Raw genomic sequence first — 18,702 nt, 5'->3', positions numbered from 1 at the left:
AGGGCCTGACACCACATCACCTGATAATAGCCCCTGATTAAACACAACTCAACAGAGACAGGTTGCACTCACAGAACAGTGCTGTCATCCTTGGAGATTTATTGGACTGCATCCATTTATCTATCTGTCCGTCCATTCATCCATTCAGCTAGCCGACCAGCAATCCATCTAGCACCTTATGTTAGTATTTATTGTGACCGTAGGTCACATTTACTATGAAAACCTGCATCTCCCGTCCGTCCGTCCGTCCGTCCGTCCGTCCGTCCGTCCGTCCGTCCGTCCGTCCGTCCGTCCGTCCATTAGTCACCCCACGCCTCCATATATGGTCACGCCACGTGACATCACACCTCCATATATGGTCACACCACGTGACCTCACCCTTTAGGGCAAGGTCGCTTCTCGCCCTCAGGGCGTCTTACTGGTAATAATAAGACTAGTAAGAACGTTATTTGCATATAGCACCTATACACAGTCTAACAGTCTAGTGTGTAGCACCTAAACACAGTCTAACAGTCTAGTGTGTAGCACCTAAACACAGTCTAGCAGTCTAGTGTGTAGCACCTAAACACAGTCTAACAGTCTAGTGTGTAGCACCTAAACACAGTCTAGCAGTCTAGTGTGTAGCACCTAAACACAGTCTAGCAGTCTAGTGTGTAGCACCTAAACACAGTCTAACAGTCTAGTGTGTAGCACCTAAACACAGTCTAACAGTCTAGTGTGTAGCACCTAAACACAGTCTAACAGTCTAGTGTGTAGCACCTAAACACAGTCTAGCAGTCTAGTGTGTAGCACCTAAACACAGTCTAACAGTCTAGTGTGTAGCACCTAAACACAGTCTAACAGTCTAGTGTGTAGCACCTAAACACAGTCTAACAGTCTAGTGTGTAGCACCTAAACACAGTCTAGCAGTCTAGTGTGTAGCACCTAAACACAGTCTAACAGTCTAGTGTGTAGCACCTAAACACAGTCTAGCAGTCTAGTGTGTAGCACCTAAACACAGTCTAGCAGTCTAGTGTGTAGCACCTAAACACAGTCTAGCAGTCTAGTGTGTAGCACCTAAACACAGTCTAACAGTCTAGTGTGTAGCACCTAAACACAGTCTAGCAGTCTAGTGTGTAGCACCTAAACACAGTCTAGCAGTCTAGTGTGTAGCACCTAAACACAGTCTAGCAGTCTAGTGTGTAGCACCTAAACACAGTCTAACAGTCTAGTGTGTAGCACCTAAACACAGTCTAACAGTCTAGTGTGTAGCACCTAAACACAGTCTAACAGTCTAGTGTGTAGCACCTAAACACAGTCTAGCAGTCTAGTGTGTAGCACCTAAACACAGTCTAACAGTCTAGTGTGTAGCACCTAAACACAGTCTAACAGTCTAGTGTGTAGCACCTAAACACAGTCTAACAGTCTAGTGTGTAGCACCTAAACACAGTCTAGCAGTCTAGTGTGTAGCACCTAAACACAGTCTAACAGTCTAGTGTGTAGCACCTAAACACAGTCTAGCAGTCTAGTGTGTAGCACCTAAACACAGTCTAGCAGTCTAGTGTGTAGCACCTAAACACAGTCTAGCAGTCTAGTGTGTAGCACCTAAACACAGTCTAACAGTCTAGTGTGTAGCACCTAAACACAGTCTAGCAGTCTAGTGTGTAGCACCTAAACACAGTCTAGCAGTCTAGTGTGTAGCACCTAAACACAGTCTAGCAGTCTAGTGTGTAGCACCTAAACACAGTCTAACAGTCTAGTGTGTAGCACCTAAACACAGTCTAACAGTCTAGTGTGTAGCACCTAAACACAGTCTAGCAGTCTAGTGTGTAGCACCTAAACACAGTCTAACAGTCTAGTGTGTAGCACCTAAACACAGTCTAGCAGTCTAGTGTGTAGCACCTAAACACAGTCTAACAGTCTAGTGTGTAGCACCTAAACACAGTCTAACAGTCTAGTGTGTAGCACCTAAACACAGTCTAACAGTCTAGTGTGTAGCACCTAAACACAGTCTAACAGTGTGTGTACCACAAACATTATTTGTGAATAAGCAAGTAAAAGTATCGCTGCCAAGTAAAACAAATGCATATACTGAACATAAAATGTATACGAGCAATAAAAATAACACTAAGACTATAAAAACCTGAGAAAAGTAATAAATTAATAAATAGATACATACAATCAGCTCATCCACAGGCTCTCTGTTCAGAGAGAGAGTGGAGTGATGGTATTTTCATCCTACCAGCTGTTATGCAGAGACGCTGAACCACAACTCTGGATGAATATTTAAACGTCCCCCGTAATGCTCCCATTAATGGACCACATCACTAACAGGACCTTACTATATACTCATTATAATATGGCAACATTATTGTCTATTTACTCTGTATCTCAGTAGGCAGATTTGGTCATTTCAAACAAGATAAGATGTACCCTATTGTGCTGAATATAACTATATACGTTTTTCCAATGGAAATATCCCCCAAAAAACAGGGTCGTATTTTTAATCGGGGACTAGAGACTATTTGACATTCAATGTTCTTTTTCCACAAGTGAGTCTTGAAAAATGGGGGTCGTTGTCTTACAGTATTTTATTTTATGTTTTATTAATGCAAGAACAATGGCTTCTGTTGCATGAACTAACTTTACAGGAATAGAAAGCCTGCCATTTATTTCTGTTAGCTTGGGTTTCTGAGCCATCCACAGCCTAAGACACAGACTGAGTAGAGATTAATGGTACCATATTATAATGAGCATTAGTGAGGACAATTTACATGACGATAGGTTGAAAATGACTGAAATGGTCCTTTTAAAGCTCCCTCTACGTTTCACATCCCTTCTATAAACCCTTGCACCCCGTTCGGGCTGCCGACTTTTAATCGCCTCTTTATAGTTTGATGCAAGGCTGGAAATCCTTTAGAGGAAAGTGCTAAATAATGTCTTCTGGTTGCTCGAGGCCCTCATAAGTGCCTATCGTTAATTAAGTTGAAATGCATTAGTCATGACTTCCATGGTTTTTGTATATTGATGCGGTGCGTGCGTGCGTGCGTGCGTGCGTGCGTGCGTGCGTGCGTGCGTGCGTGCGTGCGTGCGTGCGTGCGTGCGTGCGTGCGTGCGTGCGTGCATGTGTGCGTGAGTGCGGACGAGCGTGCGGGCGGAGCAATTGAGGAGAGGAACCCAAAAGGCCAGGTCCTAACTGTTTGATTGGTGGAACACGAGCAAAGCACACAGCCCTGCTTCACAGAGAGATTATCTGTAGTTAATACGATTTGTATAAGGAATCATAGCAGTCTGGTGTCAATCACCCATTCACCGCCCACTCGGCAGTCATCAAAATGTAGCTCTAAGGCAAATGTCTGTCACCCTCCACGATCTGTTTAGGATTAGGATGTTAATGAAGCGACATTAACTGCTTACATTGGACCTGTTATGAACTTGAATCAATAAACATGTTTCTAAGAACCTTTTAAAGCAGCATTTACCATCAACAAAGGATCCGTAATGGTTAATTAATGTTGTTATGATTTGCGCTCTTGAAAAATGTATGCGTTTAGATTTCTTTCGGCTTATTCTTTTTTTTTAATCTTGTCATATTACCATAGCAGGGATTGGGGTAGACCCCGAGTCAATTACAGAGCAGCCTCATTAAGTTTTACTTCAAAGGATTAACTATTAGTGAATGTAGCATGCAATGTGTACGCAAACAGGCTTTTGTAGGCCCTTAAAATTATTCTCCATGTGTTGGTATGTATATACAGTAGGGTAACTGCATGGGCAGGGATTAAAATAGGGTGCATTTTGCATCCCAAAATGCAGTTTATAGTTAAGGGACGCAATAAAACAACGACCTCTGCATCCACAGGATGAACTACTGTACTACTGTACTGTTTTTTATTCTAGTTTATTTTGCTAGCTTTAGTTATAATAATAATTTCTTCTTCTGTTTTCTACATGGATAATATAACCACATTATAACCATATAAAATGAAATGGGAGTTAAATGCTGCAATTTGTAAAAAATGGCAAAATATGACTCGTAACATCGTTGAAGTGGGACTCATAAAATGTCCCTGGGACTCATCTAAAAGACCATCCCTGCATCCCGGGACTCATTACATTGAAAACCTATTTACATCACTGCATGGGCACCTAAATATAGTTGGCACCACGATGATACATTAGATATTTTTTACAAAATGTTAAAAGGTAATAATAATTTGGATAATTATCTGAAGTACCTTATGTAAAGTATACATTATTTGAACATGTTTGAACAGTTGACTTTTAAGGCCTAATATTTCTACAATTGCTACGAATTGCTACAAAGTCATTATGGGCATAAACAAGAAGTTGAAGGGTAAAATCAGGTCAGATAATGATCATATACGTGTATGTATACTAATGAAGGTGCCCACAATGTTTAGGTGGCCACGCTTTCGGTATCCATGCATAGCACTGTGATATAAAGACAATATTTAGTATAGAAAACCCTGCTTTTGTAATCCGTTCTTGATTTCCTGGGCAATAAATGAATCAAACTCAATGAATGGCATCGCAGCTCAAACACAACACAATAGAGCTACTGACTGTGCTCCTTTTCTTTAGGGTGAAAATGGTCTGTAAAATCTATGCATTATATTATAGGCCTATTGATAATGGCCTATTGATAATGGCCAAAATGATATGGCCCTGTGCGCACACAGCCAAGCATTGCGCTTGGTGCAGGCACGCAGTGTGTATTGTTTTAATAATAATAATAATAATAAAACTTTATTTGTATAGCACCTTTCATGACATAAAATGCAGCTCAAAGTGCTTTACAGAGCAATGGAGAAAAAAAGAAAGAAAAGCAAGGCATAAACATTAAAAAACAAGAGCAGTAATGCAATACAGTGAGGACATGAATAACAAAAAATTAAAAGATCAATTAAAAGCAAGAGTGTAGAAGTGGGTCTTGAGCTGCGCTTTAAAAATGTCTACAGAGGCTGCCTGTCGAAGGTACAGTGGGAGTTTGTTCCACGCCGTCGGCCCGTAGAAGCAAAACGCTGCTTCCCCGTATTTTTTAGTTGCCATTTTTTTTAGGCAAAGCGTTTAATTAACATTAAATACAAAATATATACTGTATCGGCTACACCAAAATAGTCTAAATTCAGATAACCATGTGCCAATGCCCTGAGCACGCTGCAGTCGTTTCTCTTTATCATTCCCCAGAATGATTTAAGCGTCTTCATGTGTTTGTTGCTGAAAAATACATCAATTCAATTCAAATGAGCTTTATTGGCATGAGAAAACAAACGTTTACATTGCCAAAACAGTTTAAAATGGGGAAAGTATATACAGTTGGAGGGGGTACAGCATTTTGCAAACAGAGCTATGTCACATTGCATCGTTATATACATGTTATAACAGGGTATAAAGCTTTCTTTGAAACAAATAGCAGCAATTATTTGCAGTCACTTTGGGACATTATTTTCTCAGGACTAAAAACTCAGATTTAAGATCTGTTTAAAGGTACCAGCTCTGTTTACATGTGCAAGGTCCTCAAGGTCCTCAAGCCATAGGTTATTTTTAGCACCATATACTTGTAGACCATCTGTCGGTGTCCGTTCTCAGGTGCACATTTTTCCCACACCTTCCAACCAACTCTGGCCATCCCGACCTCATTCGACTGCCAGTCGGTAGTAGTCTGTTTGGTAGAGCCACCTTTAAACCCTCTATTCTTAGTGAAATGGAGTTGCAACTGTACTTGGACCTTATCCGTCGACACCAAATCTCTTTACAAGAAATAGCCGATCTACAAGCTCACAACGTGCCACAACGCGACTCGTTGTAAGCTTGTACAGTAGTAGTACAGTGCTATGTTCGGCTAATATTCCCCCCAGAATAGGCCTATATAATACAGATGATGTGGTTCAAGTGGTTAAAATGTCTCTCGCTTCCTTTTTCCACATAACCCGCACACACAGAGCACCCGCACACACAGAGCACCCGCACACACACAGAGCACCCGCACACACACAGAGCACCCACACACACACACACACAGTGCACGTGGCCGATCTGACCGTGCACACACTCTCTCTCCCCCAGAGCACGATGAATGCGCCAGCGGCCAGAGTTCATGTGACGAGAGCGCCATCTGCACCAACACCATCAGAGGCCATTTGTGTACCTGTAAGCCAGGCTACGTGGGAAATGGCACCATCTGCAGAGGTAAGGCCCTCACAGAGGAACCCCCACAGCTTCCCTGACTGCTCCGTCACCTCTGTTATATATGGAGGGCGGTAGCTTCCTCTCCTTGGCCTCTCCTCACAGGGTATGCCAGCTGCTGTGGGGATGATGTTCAATTGATTTTTTACGAGTGGCTTCGTCAGCCTGTCCTCTGTTTCCATCGCCTCCTCCATCATATCTCTACGCCTGCTCGGTGCTCACAGACACTGCTCTGACTGCTAAGCCTTCCCTCTGTGTGTTTCCACCTGCGTGGACAGCTTATATTCAAGACAGGCTGGACTTGGCAGATATTGACCTCAACAATTTATTTTGTATTATTATTTATTTTGCTTAGTGTTGCTTTATCGCTCATCGAGATAAGGAGGGACGGGAAGGATGGAAAAGGTTCTTATTTTGTTAAACGAATATGATCATGTGATGATGTGAATGATGTCATATTAAGTGACCTTTTCGGTGAGCTTTATTCTACTGGGACACGCCACGCCACAGTATAGCTGAAGGTTCTTCTATTTGCTGTATTACTGTTCTATTCTATGTATGTGATATTACCTTTCTTATTTGTCACTCTGCACACAACTCTGATGTTGACTGCAGGCGTAATGGCATTTTTTAACATCCATTCCATACCTACAAGTAGCAGTTAAACCCATTCTAGTCCGGAGGCTTAGTGAAAGGATAGTGCAATTGCGGATAAAAGCGTAATTTTTTGCATGATGGTTCGTTAGGGTCAGTTATTGAATTTTAGCCTAGGAGCCCTTGTCAAATATCTATTTTAAATATCAAATTGCAAGACATTATTATCAATGCAATATGTGAAATATGTGAAAATCCGCCTAGTATTTTTCAGACTATATACATCATAAAATGATCAGATTATTTTCAAATGTGTTAAAGTTGACTTATTTTGACATTATTAAAGTCACAGAACATGAAATATCATCAATAACACCTTTATTGTAATGAAGAATACATACAAATGAACTAGAACTCGACCGGCCATAGGACGGTCTCGCGCCACACTATCCAGGTGGCCAGTTGTCCGGGTGGCCACTTGTGCAGGGTGCCCACTTGTTCAGTCAGACTACATTTTGGGTGCGATACGGAACCATACTGTAGCGTACTGTACTGTACCATACTGTACCGTACTGTACAATACTGCACTGTACTGTACCATACTGCACTGTACCAGACTGTACCACACTGTACTGTACTGTACCATACTGTATGTTACTGTACCATACTGTATGTTACTGTACCATACTGTACCAGACTGTACGTTACCGTACCGTACCATACTGTACTGTACCATACCGTGCTGCTGTGTGTGTGTGTGTGTGTGTGTGTGTGTGTGTGTGTGTGTGTGTGTGTGTGTGTGTGTGTGTGTGTGTGTGTGTGTGTGTGTGTGTGTGTGTGTGTGTGTGTGTGTGTGTGTGAAGTGAAAAAGGGAGGGGTCGGTGAATGTGGAAATTGTGATATAATTTGCGTCACAGCAAAATGTTGCACAATAACAGTATGGCACACAAAAGCAATATTTGTACAATACATATGACAGGTGAGCGGAGGCAATGTAGTGCAGATGGATTCCTGTGGCATGTAGAATTTGTTATTCTGTCGTATATGATCCCCACATTCTCAGTGGGCACTGTTTGTGAGACCCCACTTCTGCATGGATGCACCAAAGCGTCCCACACCCGTCCTCAGGCGGTTGAAGGTTGTCCACTCCCTGCGGGGGAGGCGCTGGCCAGGAACATCTGTGAGATCCTCGATGTAGTAGTGAAGCCTGGAAGGATCTGCTGCCTTCCACTGGTCCCTCCATCTTGCCTTCACCCAGGAAGCCTTGGAGGTGTCGGCTGGTGTTGTGCCGAGCAGTTCCTGGGCCTGTGTGGCAAAGGGCCGCCGGGACTTGAGATGCGTACGCTGTGGTGTCTCCGTGACGACCTTGTGGAGGAGGTGAGATTTTCTCAACTGTGCCTTCCGAGTGAGGGCCAGTCTGGCTGCTTCTCGCCTGACCTCTGCTGGGGCGATTCCAGCAAGGACTGGCAGTTGGTTGGTTGGCGTGGCTCGTAGGCATCCAGAGACCATGTCCAGCTTTTGGACATGGTCCATCCAGGCTGAGGCACAGTATTCAGCGGCAGGGAAAACTAGGGCCTCGGTGGAGATGCGCAGTGTCTTTGTGGTGACTCCCCACGTGGTGCCAGCTAGATGCTGTATCAGTGCGGCACGGGCTTTCCCTTAACACTGTCCAGGTGTTGTTTAAAGGACAGTGTTCTATCGAGCTTCACTCCATGTATGTCGGTGAGGACTGGGACTGCAGCCAGGCACCGTCGACCATGATGTTGATTTGGCGAGTTGCTTCCCTTTTGTAGAGGTGGAACATTGTTGCTACAGTCTTCTCACCACTGAGCTTGAGGCGGCAGTCCTTCAGGTATGAAGAAAGGGTGTTCATGTCCTCCGAGAGGCCTTCCCCTATACTGCTTCCAAGGATGGCTTGCTGAGCAGAATTGCCAGGTTTCGTAGGAGAAGCCGGACGGATAAACATATTGGTTTGCTCCCCCTTTCCATTATAGTACAAGGATATGCATCATAGTGTGAAACATGTTATAGAGCTGTGCTTTCTGCCTAGCTGTCACAATTGCATTTGCAAAGTGGGGAACAGTCCAAATTTGCATTACTGCATTTTCAGGTACTACACTACAGTCACCTTTACAGGTGCATCTGATCAGCTCTCTGGAAGCTCTGGAAACCTCTGGAATGGTCAGCCAAACTGGCACCCATGACCCTTCTTCCTTAACCCACCCATAGTTCTGTGGAGAAGGAATCACTTGGTGGCTTCGTGTGCTGGTGGCCCAGATGCCCGCTTGGTAGACTGCAATAGCCTATAGGGGAACCCAAATCTCGAGCCCTGCCTATGTTTCACGCATATTCCGGTTGTGAGACAACATATGCCTTAATAGCCGGGGAGCCAGTCACCCACAATTTGAGAGGACCTGTGATGTCATAACATACTTTTTATTTGTGTTTTTTTTCTATTCATTTGGTCAGAGCAGACCTCTCATTCTGTGTTCCTTAATGACCAAGTGAATAGAAAAAACACAAATAAAAAGTATGTCATGACATCACAGGTTCATCTCTATTCCCGCTCCCCGGCTATTAATGGAAAGGGTAAGAAGTCAGCTTGGTGGACCTGGCAAGCCTATGATGCTGCGACAGAAACATTTGTCAACTGCCAGCACTTCCGGGAGCTTGAAAGACTGACAGTAATTTTGTACGACAAATCCAGTCCTTTGAGCTCCATCAACAAAAAAAGAAAATAACTCTTCTGTGAACAAAATCGAACGATAGAGAAATTACCTCCCACCCAGGGTGCACTCACATGTGAAACGGGCAGTCTACCAAGCAGGTATCTGAGCCACCAGCACACAAAGCCATCAAATGATTCCTTCTCCACAAAACTATGGGTGGGCCAAGGAAGAAGGGTCATGGGTGCTAGTTTGACTGACCATTCCAAAGGTTTCCAGAGCTTGCAGAGAGCTGATCAGATGCACCTGTAAAGGTATTGTATACCTGCCAATGCAGCAATGCAAATTTGGACTGTTCCCCACTTTGCAAATGCAATTGTGACAGCTAGGCAGAATGCGCACAGCTCTATAACATGTTTCGCACTATGATGCATATTAATTTGTATTCTTCATTGCAATAAAGGTGTTATTGATGATATTTCATGTTCTGTGACTTTAATAATGTCAAAATAAGTCAACTTTATCACATTTGGAAGTAATCTGATCATTTTATGATGTATATAGTCTGAAAAATACTAGGCGGATTTTCACATATTTCACATATTTCATTGATATTGATAGTCTTGCAATTTGATATTTAAAATAGATATTTGACAAGGGCTCCTAGGCTAAAATCCTTTAGCATGACATAAAGAAGCCTCATACAAAATTTGGCGCTTTTATCCGCAAGTGCACTATTCTCCTAAAAAAGTGCACTAAGCCTCTGGACTATTCTAGGCGGGAACCACTTTTGGTGTCAGCATTATGTTATGCTTTAGCTATTGAAAAATAGCAGATCTACAAGCTCATAGCGCGCCACCGAGTGGCGCGCTACGAGCTTGTAGGTCTGCTATTTTTGAAAAAATCGGAGAACGACTGAGGACTGACATAGAAACATAGCTTATTCAGAAAACTGTCAGGATGTAGAAGACATTGTTAGAATCTGATCTCAGGTCAAAATGGGTTAAACCATTGCTCTACAAAATGAGGTATAATAGAGGTATACAGTAATAACTCATGTTCCATATCTCATATATGTGACAACAACAGATTCCAAAGTGGAGACACTACTGTTTGTGATAAAGTAAGTCATCAGTAACGGCCACCTTATTTGTTATACTGGCCATAGACATTACATTATGCTTTAACATGGTTAACTGTGGAGCTTACAAGCATTGAGGATAATGTACATTCATGTCAAAAACATCCAGATGCACAGCAGACAGCTGGATGCTGCTAGCTGCCTGCAGCACATGGCATGCAATCAAACAACAAACACCACCAGCGTGCTTCTGCACACACATGACGGCAACCTAGCCCCGTTTGACCTATAGTTTTCCGATCGGAAATAGCACAGCAACCATGACAGCCATGACCAATATCTTTCTTTATCAATATCTAAGCTAAAAGCTATGATGATTATGATAATGAACATTGGCACGGCGGCAAGTTAATTCTGAAGCCATGAAGATTAGGCTACTCCCCGTCAGTCCATGTTCCTCCAAACAACTCAGTTGATAACATGGTCAATCGACCATCCTGTTTGTACATTGTCCCCAGTTTTTAATTAGTTGTATTATGGAGATGGAAGGCTCTGGCTAGGCTTGTGCTAGTGATGGGAACTCATAGCCTTCTGTTGTAGGTAAAGACTAAAGCCATGCACACTTTTCTAAAGAACAGAGAGAGTAAAGGCTCATACATAGTCTGGATTTTCGGTGTTTAGGTGACCACCGAACTACAACATGACGTCACGAGCTGCGGTGAAGAGCAAACCACCGCCACCGCTCCAGCCCTTCTCTCTGTTTTTACTCACCACCGCTCAACGTTATTTCAGCTCCGGTGGTCAGCTCACCACCGGAGCGGTGGTCACCTCACCACCGAAAATCCAGACTATGAATAGGCCTTAATGGACAAATGATCTCTGCTCATCGCCTTCATGTGGACTCAACTGTCCAATTTTAGAACGTTGTACATAGTAGGCTAATGCAGTACAAGGAGGCTACTGTAGGCTATCCATGTTAGATCAATCGGTGCTGAATATCTTGAATATCTAGAGAGAGAGAGAGAGAGAGAGAGAGAGAGAGCATGTGTGCCAGTGTGACTGGCAAACAAACAATTTACAATTTACAATTTAGGCATTTAGCAGACGCTCTTAATCCAGAGCGACTTACATTAAGCAATAACAAAAGCCTGGCATACATCACATATATAAAAAGTAGTTATCATGAATCATGCGTAGACTAAGAACGTAACAGTGGAGTATCTATGTAAACTATACATACTATACTATATAATATATTATACATGTGTACTATAAAGTGCTATGACTACATAAAGTGCAATTCTAGAGCTGTCTACGTAACAAGCTATAAGTCTGTTTAAAATACTATCTAAGTCTACATAATGTGCTATCTAAGGGGCTAGGCTAGGGCAAGTGCTACGGGCCATGGTGGAGTCTGAAGAGGTGGGTTTTCAGACTACGGCGGAAGATTGGGAGTGAGGCTGCAGTTCTGACTGTGATGGGAAGTGCATTCCATAGTTTTGGAGCCAGAAGGGAGAAGAGTTTGGGACGTGTGGAGCGTTGTCCCGGCGTTTTTAGTGAAGGTACCTCCAGCTTCCCTGCGTTGGCTGATCTGAGTGCGCGGGAGGGTTTGTAGGGTACGATCATACTTGTGAGATATGGAGGGGCCATGCCTTTGGTTGCTTTGAATGCCAGCATCAGAGTTTTGTATTCTGTGCGGGCAGCGACCGGGAGCCAATGGAGGGAGCGGAGAAGGGGGGTGACGTGTGAGAATTTTGGCTGGTTGAAGACCAAGCGGGCTGCGGCATTTTGGATCAGTTGGAGGGGCTTAAGTGCACATGCCGGTAGGCCAGTAAGGAGGGAGTTACAATAGTCAAGTTTTGACAAGACTGTTGTCTGGATTAGGAGCTGGGCTGACTCCTGGGTGAGGAACGGTCTAATTCGTCGTATGTTGTAGAGTGTAAACCTACAGGATCTAGTGACAGCTGTGATGTGTGTTTTGAACGAGAGCTGACTGTCCAGGACAACACCAAGGTTCCTGGCTGTCGGGACAGACTTTACCAGGGCGTTGTCTACGGAGATAGTTAGCTCCCTCATAGGGCAGGACTTAGCTGGGAAGAACAGAAGCTCAGTCTTGTCTGGGTTCAGCTTGAGGTGGTTGGAAGACATCCACTGTGAGATGTCAGCCAGGCATGCAGTGATGCGTTCTTCTACCTGGGTGGCAGAGGGGGGGAAGGATAGAAACAGTTGTGTGTCATCGGCATAGCAGTGATAGGATATATTGTGAGCAGAGATGATGGTGCCAAGGGATTTAGTGTACAGTGAGAAGAGGAGGGGACCAAGTACAGATCCCTGTGGGACCCCAGTTTGGAGGGTGCGGGGAAATGATAGCAAACCTTTCCAAGAAACCTGGTAAGTCCGGTCAGAGAGGTAGGAGGAGAACCACTTCAGCGCCGTCCCGCCGATGCCTAGATCAGCTAGGGTGCCTAGGAGCAGCTGGTGGTTCACTGTGTCAAATGCCGCCGATAGGTCTAGGAGAATCAGGACTGCAGAGTGGGAAGCAGCCTGGGCAGCATGTAGTGCTTCTGTGACTGCGAGGAGTGCAGTTTCCGTGGAGTGTGCCTTCTTGAATCCAAAGTATGAAGTTAGCAGCATAGCTGTGAACAAAGCAGTGCACAGTGTGTACAGTTTAGTCTGTTTGTCAGTGAATGAAAGCTCCTACTGTGCATTTAAAGATGTCTCTGATGGAGCAGCACAGCACGAGTGGTCATTGAATTTAAAATGTTAATTGTTTATCTTATGTTATGTCCATATTGAACAAATGTGAACATTTTAAACATTCACACATCTGAACAATGTAGTCGTATTATTCGAGCAAGCCAGTTGCACCTGCCAAATCAGTAAAGCAGCTGTCCATCATTAATCAGCTCATTAATCATCATTAATCAGCTGTCCATCATTAATCAGTAAAGCAGCTGTCCATCATTAATCTGAGTACTGCTTATTCCAGAGCCATTATATGTTGGATCATATGCAGAGTTACAGTATGTCTTACACTATCCAATACCTATCGACTCCAACGTTGGGGGAGTATTTGAGTGGTGCAACCACTCCTAACGACAGCTATGTGTGTCCCTGGGTCTGTCTGTCCAAGCACGACAATAGCGTTATTCACCACCAAGTGTCACTGTTGCACAGCCTAACACACAGACACACACAGGCCAGGGAGGAGGGCTTGTACAGTACAGTACAGTACAGTACAGTACAGTACAGTACAGTACAGTACAGTACAGTACAGTACAGTACAGTACAGTACAGTACAGTACAGTACAGTACAGTACAGTACAGTACAGTACAGCACCACTCACTTCAGACGGGTCTGATTTGTTTTACTCTTTTGCTCACAGTTTACTTTTACTTTATTAAAGTTTAATTGTGTATTTGGTCGGGACAATGCACATTAAGGCATTTTGGGCGGGAACCCCTTTTGGTGTTAGCATTATGTTATGCTTTAGCTATTGAAAAATAGCAGATCTACAAGCTCAAAGCGTGCCACCGAGTGGCGCGCTATGAGCTTGTAGGTCTGCTATTTTTTTTTAAATCGAAGAACGACTGACATAGAAAACTGTCAGGATGTAGAAGACATTTTTAGAATCTGATCTCAGGTCAAAATGGGTTAATTAACAGTAATACATACACATGATTATGTAAATGTGCCAAATGTAGCCAATGCTAATTTCCATCCGTAGTCCCCCAAAACATAAAAACATACAGACATCACAATAGAACATTGTTAACAAAACTAATTTTAGCAACACCAGGAACATCCACATCTTAATATTGATTCTAAAAGGTGTCAGGATACAGCCGAGAGGTGCAAGCGCTTGTTACAACTAGATCTGACAGAAAATAAGCTCCCACTCACTCTATCACCTCACAGTGTAAACTGATTATGTTGCAGTCAGAGCCGCAAGGTGTGTGTGTGTGTGTGTGTGTGTGTGTGTGTGTGTGTGTGTGTGTGTGTGTGTGTGTGTGTGTGTGTGTGTGTGTGTGTGTGTGTGTGTGTGTGTGTGTGTGTGTGTGTGTGTGTGTGTGTGTGTGTGTGTGTGTGTGTGTGTGTGTGTGTGTGTGTGTGTGTGTGTGTGTGCGTGCGTGCGTGCGTGCGTGCGTGCGTGCGTGCGTGCGTGCGTGCACTCTCTCACCGTTATAGGCATTAGGATAGGTGGCAGGTGGAAAGCAGGTCTAGGAAGAGATCTGTGCAATTTGCAAAGTGCTTTCTGCCTGTGCAATGTCTCGAGTCACTCATTTGCACCAGGCCATTTGCACATGACAGAAACAGCTTTGCCACCTTCACATTTATCCCCTCTGGCTGGGAGTCATGAAAAACATGCAAATGAAAACATAATGAAATATACGTATAAATTCAGCCATTACCTTTTTGTTAACAAAGATGTGGACCCATTTGAAGGTTATTACATTTACTGGTTGTATACAGCTACACCTTGCTACATCTTCGACTGGCCAATTAGTATTACATGAGGGAGGGAGTTAGAATATCAGCCTCTGTTTTTGCCTGCCCCAGAGATCTCATTACCGTATGACACTGCTGGCCAATCGACTCACCTCTCCCTCTCCTCTGTCCCCTCATACATCACGGCAGCCTTCTCACAAATTGGTCCAAGAGCCACCACTGCTCCGTAGCTCCGTACCCACTAATGTCATTGAAGGCAAAAGGCAAGTGCATTTACCATTGCAACTGGGATCAGCTAAAAAGGTCGAACTCAAGGTGTCTGCATACTGACGTGCTTCATTGGAAGCAGAAGACCAACGACCTTGCAGACGAAAAAAACATGTTTTTAAATTCTCCACTGTATTTGGTCCTTCGTCCTCAATGCAGCTGTTTAGACTCACCGCTCAAAATCCTCTACATTTAAAAACCCTTTGTCTCCACAAACCAATCTGATCTGAAAGATGCACTGTAGTTACTAGGGGTGTAACGATAATAGTAACTGCATCGAAAAATCGATTTTAATTTCAAGAATCGAAGTATATCGAAATGTAAACCGCAACATTGACTTTGTATCGTATCGTTTTTCAATGCAAATAATCGTTTGTATCAATACTATGGAAACCTGGAAAGGAGCCAGCTGAGGTGGTTCGGGCATCTGGTTAGGATGCCTCTCGGGCGCCTCCCTAGGGAGGTCCTCGACGCACATCCCACTGGGAGGAGACCCCGGGGCAGACCAAGGCGCAGTTGGAGGAAACACATCGACTCACTGGCCTTGGAACGTCTCGGAATCCCCCAGGAGGAAGTCACTAATGTTGCTCTGGAGAGGGAAGTCTGGAGCACTCTGGTGGAGCTGTTGCCCCCGCGACCCGACTACGGATAAGCGGTTGAAGATGGATGGATGGATGGATCAATACTTTTGTACATGCTATTTAGCAATTTTAAGAAAAGGGGGGTTTAATTACTTATTTTAATATAATGTCTATGTATTTTCCAGAGAATCACTGTGTTTACTTATTTATATCCAAATTCATACATTTTCCCTTAAAAGAACAGCACTATCCAGTATCCACATGTTTCATCATCTCTCCGTTTCATCACAGAGATTTCATGTCTTTGCTAAATAGTTACTGTATCGATTTCAAATCATTGAATCGTATCGAATCGTATCGCTATAATGAACCAATATCGTCAACCATGTATCGTATCGCTGTTAAAATGCATCGTTACACCCCTAGTAGTTACACATTCAATGCAATTCATTATTATAACTCCTATATTGATACTATACACGGGCAACTTCAGAAGCCGTCTTTGTGTTCTTGAAGGTTTCAACACATTTCCCATGCTTCCAGATTGTTCCCTCTCACATTGGGAGGGCTCTTCGTCATGGCACCCTGCATGTGGACATTGTAAAAATATCATAAAGATTAACCCATTTAGGCCTGACGTCGAAATAAAATAAAAAGTCTTCTGAAAGAATATATATTCAAAGATTTGTGCCTCATTTTCACGATATTTCAAAAATAGCAGATCTACAAGCTCATAGCGCGCCATACTTTAGCTATTTTTCAATAGCTAAAGTATAATTTTTTTTTTTTTTTATTCTTTATTTACCCAGGGAAGTAGCTGAGCACAGGTGCTCATTTTCAGCAACGCCCTGCACATAGAAACACACAGACAGACACACACACACATTACAACCTGGGAGCTGACCAGTACAACCACAGTCTTATACTGTTGGCCACTAAGCAGCTCCAGGGGGAGCAGTTGGGGGTTCAGTGCCTTGCTCAAGGGCACTTCAGCGGTGTTGGGTGAGTGATGACAATCACTTCCCCACCCAGATTTTTCCTGCCCGTCCGGGGAATCGAACATAATGCTTAGTTAAAACACCAAAAGGGGTTCCCGTCCAGAATGGGTTAAGGAGTATGTGATTGACCTTGTGAGGCCGTTGCTAATGCTATGGGCCGTGATATCGTTTTTGCCATCCATAATTTATCCAGCCTAGAAACTAGGCATGCCTCTCCTCATTTCGAGCCACAGCACATTTCGATACTCTGGTAAAGCCCAGTGATTTGTCGGAGGATTGCGACCAGGGGTTGAGCCTATTAGGGGAGGATTGCGACCAGGGGTTGAGCCTATTAGGGGAGGATTGCGACCAGGGGTTGAGCCTATTAGGTTTTCCCATAGGGCTCAGTCATGGATTTGTAATGCCGCCCTGGTGCATGTCTCAATGGGGTGATTCCTTCCCCTCTGCCCCAGCTCTGGCTCTGGATCCTCGCCATGCAGCTCTCCTGGATCCTCGCCATGCAGCTCTCCCGGGACCACAGTATAGGCTAGGACAGATGTGCTCGTCAGATGGATCCTCGCCATGCAGCTCTCCCGGGACCACAGTATAGGCTAGGACAGATGGATCCTCGCCATGCAGCTCTCCCGGGACCACAGTATAGGCTAGGACAGATGTGCTCGTCACAATCAATCAGTCTGCCTCAACTGGCCCACTTTGGCTGTCATGCCTGGAGATTGCGCTGCACCTCAGTTCTCTGTTATAGGAGAATAATGTTGACTAATATTGTTGCCAGTGGGCCACCTACGTCCCATCTGTGGCCACCTACGTCCCATCTGTGGCCACCTACGTCCCATCTGTGGCCACCTACGTCCCATCTGTGGCCACCTACGTCCCATCTGTGGCCACCTACGTCCCATCTGTGGCCACCTACGTCCCATCTGTGGCCACCTACGTCCCATCTGTGGCCACCTACGTCCCATCTGTGGCCACCTACGTCCCATCTGTGGCCACCTACGTCCCATCTGTGGCCACCTACGTCCCATCTGTGGCCACCTACGTCCCGTCTGTGGCCACCTACGTCCCGTCTGTGGCCACCTACGTCCCATCTGTGGCCACCTACGTCCCATCTGTGGCCACCTACGTCCCATCTGTGGCCACCTACGTCCCATCTGTGGCCACCTACGTCCCATCTGTGGCCACCTACGTCCCATCTGTGGCCACCTACGTCCCATCTGTGGGCCACCTACGTCCCGTCTGTGACTCTGACTGGGCCACCTACGTCCCGTCTGTGACTCTGACTGGGCCACCTACGTCCCGTCTGTGACTCTGACTGGGCCACCTACGTCCCATCTGGGACTCTGACTGGGCCACCTACGTCCCGTCTGGGACTCTGACTGGGCCACCTACGTCCCATCTGGGACTCTGACTGGGCCACCTACGTCCCGTCTGGGACTCTGACTGGGCCACCTACGTCCCGTCTGGGACTCTGACTGGGCCACCTACGTCCCGTCTGGGACTCTGACTGGGCCACCTACGTCCCGTCTGGGACTCTGACTGGGCCACCTACGTCCCATCTGGGACTCTGACTGGGCCACCTACGTCCCGTCTGGGACTCTGACTGGGCCACCTACGTCCCGTCTGGGACTCTGACTGGGCCACCTACGTCCCATCTGGGACTCTGACTGGGCCACCTACGTCCCGTCTGGGACTCTGACTGGGCCACCTACGTCCCATCTGGGACTCTGACTGGGCCACCTACGTCCCATCTGGGACTCTGACTGGGCCACCTACGTCCCATCTGGGACTCTGACTGGGCCACCTACGTCCCATCTGGGACTCTGACTGGGCCACCTACGTCCCATCTGGGACTCTGACTGGGCCACCTACGTCCCATCTG

At 45.1% G+C, this 18,702-nt stretch overlaps 1 protein-coding gene across 6 annotated transcripts in view; it reads left to right on the top strand.

Annotated features, from left to right (window-relative positions):
• Positions 1–18,702, top strand: part of LOC306920665 (protein kinase C-binding protein NELL1-like) — a 424,011-nt gene that overhangs the window by 286,785 nt on the left and 118,524 nt on the right. For all 6 annotated transcript variants that reach the window (XM_079497477.1, XM_079497478.1, XM_079497476.1 and 3 more), the window contains one exon: positions 6,070–6,192. In XM_079497477.1, the coding sequence (XP_079353603.1) occupies positions 6,070–6,192 (123 nt within the window). The remainder of the gene's footprint in view (positions 1–6,069; positions 6,193–18,702) is intronic.

Source organism: Electrona antarctica (genome assembly GCF_951216825.1).
Source record: "Electrona antarctica genome assembly, chromosome: 3".
Taxonomy (NCBI): domain Eukaryota; kingdom Metazoa; phylum Chordata; class Actinopteri; order Myctophiformes; family Myctophidae; genus Electrona; species Electrona antarctica.
Note: the sequence above shows the minus strand (reverse complement) of the source record. Positions and strands in the feature narration are given on the sequence as shown.